The sequence below is a fragment of the Pygoscelis adeliae genome, unplaced genomic scaffold (assembly GCF_000699105.1).
Source record: "Pygoscelis adeliae isolate BGI_AS28 unplaced genomic scaffold, ASM69910v1 Scaffold314, whole genome shotgun sequence".
NCBI lineage: Eukaryota > Metazoa > Chordata > Aves > Sphenisciformes > Spheniscidae > Pygoscelis > Pygoscelis adeliae.
This window is the reverse complement of record NW_008824668.1, coordinates 1,872,752-1,876,741: the sequence shown is the minus strand read 5'-3', so window position 1 is coordinate 1,876,741 and position 3,990 is coordinate 1,872,752. Positions and strand designations below refer to the sequence as shown.

General features: G+C 60.4%; 1 protein-coding gene across 1 annotated transcript in view; it reads right to left on the bottom strand.

Moving 5' to 3' along the window:
• NID2 (nidogen 2 (osteonidogen)) overlaps window positions 1-1,466 on the bottom strand; it is a 19,531-nt gene extending 18,065 nt beyond the window's left edge. The window contains exon 1 of the mRNA XM_009322950.1: window positions 1,064-1,466. Within this exon, the coding sequence (XP_009321225.1) occupies window positions 1,064-1,466 (403 nt within the window). The remainder of the gene's footprint in view (window positions 1-1,063) is intronic.
• Between the last annotated feature and the right edge of the window lie 2,524 nt (window positions 1,467-3,990).

The window sequence follows — 3,990 nt, the reverse complement described above, 5'->3', positions numbered from 1 at the left end:
GGAGGAGGTGGAGGATGCTCTGCGGGACGGGGCTGGGGAGGGATCCAGCCGGACCCCAGAAGCCCCCCCCACCACAGACACTCGCAACTCCCTCTGCTAAACCGGGCAAACCGGGACAAACGGGCTCACTGCCCGGCAAACCCCTCGCCGTGCTCCTGCCAGATGTGGCTGCCGGGGGGGGGGGGGCAAACCCCCGCCCCGCCCCTTCTGAAGGCTCGCCTTCGCCCTGGGCTCCCAGCGAGGAGGAGGAAGGGCAGGCGGATCCCCGGTGCGGAGGCCGTTTCGGGCAGGAAATCCCGGCAGCCTCTTCCCCGAGGCCTGGCAGCCCCGGGATCGCTGAGCCGCTGCGGCCGGCGGAGATAAGGGAAGCAGCAGGAAACGTGCATCTCTCCTGGGGCGGCCGGGAAAGGAAACTCGATTCCCGGTGACCGGAGCGGGGCTGGGGGCTTGCAGCAGAAAGCAAGCGTTCGCAGGATGCACCAGGGGCCATTCGGTGCTTTGGGATGTAAGGCAGGAGCAGGGGCGGTGTGGGGTGAGGGTAAGAGCGGGGCTTCGGCCGGCTCCGGTGCGGACTCGGTCGGCAGCGTCCCGTTGCCAGCCGAGTTAGTGGGTCACCATAATAATGCCCTCGGAGCGTTTCTCCTCCTGGTTATCGGAAACCAGTCCTGCTTGGGGTCGAGCTGTTTGGCAGGAAGGGCAACAAGTTAGTGCCTTAAACATCCTTCTGGTTCTGGTAGGAAAGGGCTCTCGCGGGGAAGGGGGTGTGCACGTCTCAGCTCCCTGACTCAGCACGCGTAAGATTTTTGGCCTCATTCTCCTAAGAAAAAGAGATGTCTATGGGTTGGTTTTTTTCCCCTCCTTAATAACTGGAATCTGCTGGCTAATTTCAGCCAAATCTGACAGTAGCATCTCTGAGGGTCTGCAAAACCAGAGAGAAGAAAGGGAGACCCTGTTAGCTGCCCCCTTGCCTGAGAAGGCGGGCACAGCCTTGGGTTTCAGCTCGACCCTTACAAGCCATCTGAGAATCCACAACGGGTGCACGGCCGGGGTGAGCCCAGCTTGCCGTCCTGCCGCCGCGGGGACAACCTCTGCGTCGTGCCGGGTGGCCGTGCCCCTCCCGCGGGGTGGCTCTGCTTCCTCTCGGGCCACGTCGAGGTGTCTCTCCGGGTGGCTCCATTCATGGGACCATAAATCCCGGCTGGGCTCGCTGCCTTCCCCGTGGCCGTTTCCTTTCCCGGGAGCATCCCGCCGGGTGCTGACAGCAGGGAAGCTGCAGCAGCGGGGCAGATTCCCACCAGCGCAGGACCCAGCTCTCGACATTTCCATTTTTGGGAACGGTTCTCACTGGCTTCGGTCTCGCTTCTTTGAATCGGCTTCGCCTCATGACTCACCGCCTTCTCGCCCTGGCCCACCGCTCCCGTGCACAGGGACACCCTTCCCCAGCGAGCCTGGACCAGGAGGTACATCGGGACTTGCTCAAGCGCATCCTTGAGGATGCACGTGTTGCCCGGCTGGGTCTGGAGGCCACCAGCCCCAAGCAGCAAGAGCACCCACCGGACACCAAGTGATCCCAAGCCACCCGGCCGTACCCAGGGTTTCTGGCCTGGGCACGGCAGTCTGCAGCACCTGGGAGGGTGTCCACCCACACCGCAGATGATTTCCATACGCAGGGTCCATCCCACACGCTCCAGCTGTGACCCAGCACAGATCTTTCCGCTCAGGGCATCAAACGTGTATTGGGAGAGAGGTTGTCCTTATGCAAAGCTGGGAAGACGGGGTGCTGGGTCACAGGTGGGTCCATAATACGGAAAACCAAGGTTTTTATAGAAAGAGAGGAGGACTTCTTGGCCCTGAGCAACGGCCGGAGCGGAAGTGTGGGAAAGTGGCTCGGCGTATGGAGAGGAGAAATAATTAAGGCACTACCCTAAAAGGCGAGATAGCAAGTGCTGAGCCCTCCCAGTGGGAAAGGTAGCGGAGCTCAGATCTCCCAGCACCCCGGGGACCCGGAGACTCACCACGTGGAAAAGCTTCCCGAGGCATCTGTGCCCCAGCGCAAAGGATTGCTCCAGGTTTTAGAATGTATTTTAAGACATAAAGGTAAAGAATTTTTATTTTCTTTCACCTCTGGGGCTCTCCTTCCTTCCTTCCTCTCTCTAGATATTGCCACAAGGTTGTTTTTGGTACCACGGCTGCCGGATGAGCGTGCCGAGCCCTGCGAGCGCCCCGCGCTGCCAGCATGCCGGGAGCTCGGCGCAGAGCTCGCAGGGAGCTAGCGAGCGTGCCTAACTCTGATTCCTGTGCACCGTTCCCCCAAGATTAGCCACGAGTTCCTTATTTGGTCCGGGCTCCAGCAAACTCTCTGGCAGAGGGGATTTCATCTGCCATGGAGAGCAGCCCAGATGGGTCTGTCCTCCATACGTGCTGGGGCTGGGAGCATCCGCAGGGGCGGCGGGGAGGGAGGATGTTAAGAGCGAAGATAAAATCAGCCCATCGGTGTGGCTGTGCCCTGTGTTCCCAGGGGTTCTCGTGTTTTTCTCTGCAGCGCAAACCACAGCAGGGACAGATTGCCTCTCCCCATCACCCTCCGCAGCAGGTCCGGTCCTGCCCCATCCCCATCCCAGGGCTCTGGCCCTGGACGTGCGCCGGGCTGAGCTGATGCAGCTTTGAGACACTTCCCTGGGTGTTTATACCCTGACTCGAGAGTCCTCTGCAGAATTAGGCTTTATTTGCTGTGTGAACTAGGTGTCCCTGGGACCACCCCAGCTGGGGGTGGGCAGGGAGTCCCGGGGGGGGGGAGCTGGGACCCCTTGGCTTGCCCTGGGAGCACCACCAGAGATGGGGTCCGGGTCCCGGTCACCCCTCGCTCTTCGCCCAAACAGCCCTTCCCATGGATCTAACAAACCCAAGGCTCTCCCCAAAACCTCTCTCCAGCTCATCTCTCCTCGCCTGACCTCCTCGGGCCTCCAGCCCTGACCCCTGCAGCACCCGAACGCTCCGGGGTGACTAATCCCAGCAATTAGCCTCGTTCCCTGCGTTTATCTGCTTCCTGCCTTTGTCTCCCCCTGACAGCCTCTCCGAGCAAATATGCTTTTAGCCACATTTTCCTGGCTCCGGCTTTCCCGCCAGCCTTTGTCCCGCGGAGCCTCTCCGAGCTGGGTGAAGAGGTTATTCTCCCCGACACGTGTCCCCTCCGTCTGCTGTGATCAAACCGGTGACCAAAAAAAAAAAGCACCCAGCAGCGTCGAGGTCACCCCGGCCCCCGGCAGCGGACAGGCCAGCTCAAACTGGAGGCAATGGGATTTGTTCTTTAAATTGAAGACTGCTGCGGGCCCAGGGGCGTTTCATGCTAAAAGGGATTTTAGGGCTGAGCGATCCAGCTAAATGGGGACAGAGTGCTCGGGCTAGTCTAAAATTCAATGGGTAATAGCGAAACACATGGGCAGCACATTTTGGGAGCCGCCTTCTCCCGTTCCTCGGGACAGGCTGCGCATCCACAGGGGAGCTCCGCGGACCCACCGAGCTTCAGAGGGACGTAAGCTCTCACATGTAGCCTTGACCAGCTTCCCGTGCCTCAAGGAGCAAGCCACGCTGCTTTAATTTAACTCCTTTTTTTTTTTTTTTTCCTTTTCGTTCCTTTTTTTTTTTCACTTCAGGATCCATCTCCCCTTAAAGTGAGCTTCAGAACCGACCAGGATATTTCCCCACAGAGGTGCGGGCTGCTCTGCAGCGGGTCTAACCCTGCCGAGGGCTGTCTCGCTTTGCTTGGGCTTCTCAGGGCCTTTCGCCCCGATGCGGGTCCCTTCCCCGCGGCAGCTGGGGTGCTCCGACGGGCGAGCCCAGGCGGGGGGCTCGCCTCCGGCCTGGGGTCCCCATGGAGAGTGGGAACACGAGGCTCAGACAAGAATTGAGGGGTTTCTCCCACAACGCTAAGCAGGACGCTGCACCGAAGGAGCTGCAGCTGCAGGGTAACTCGTCGGTGGACGCAGCTCC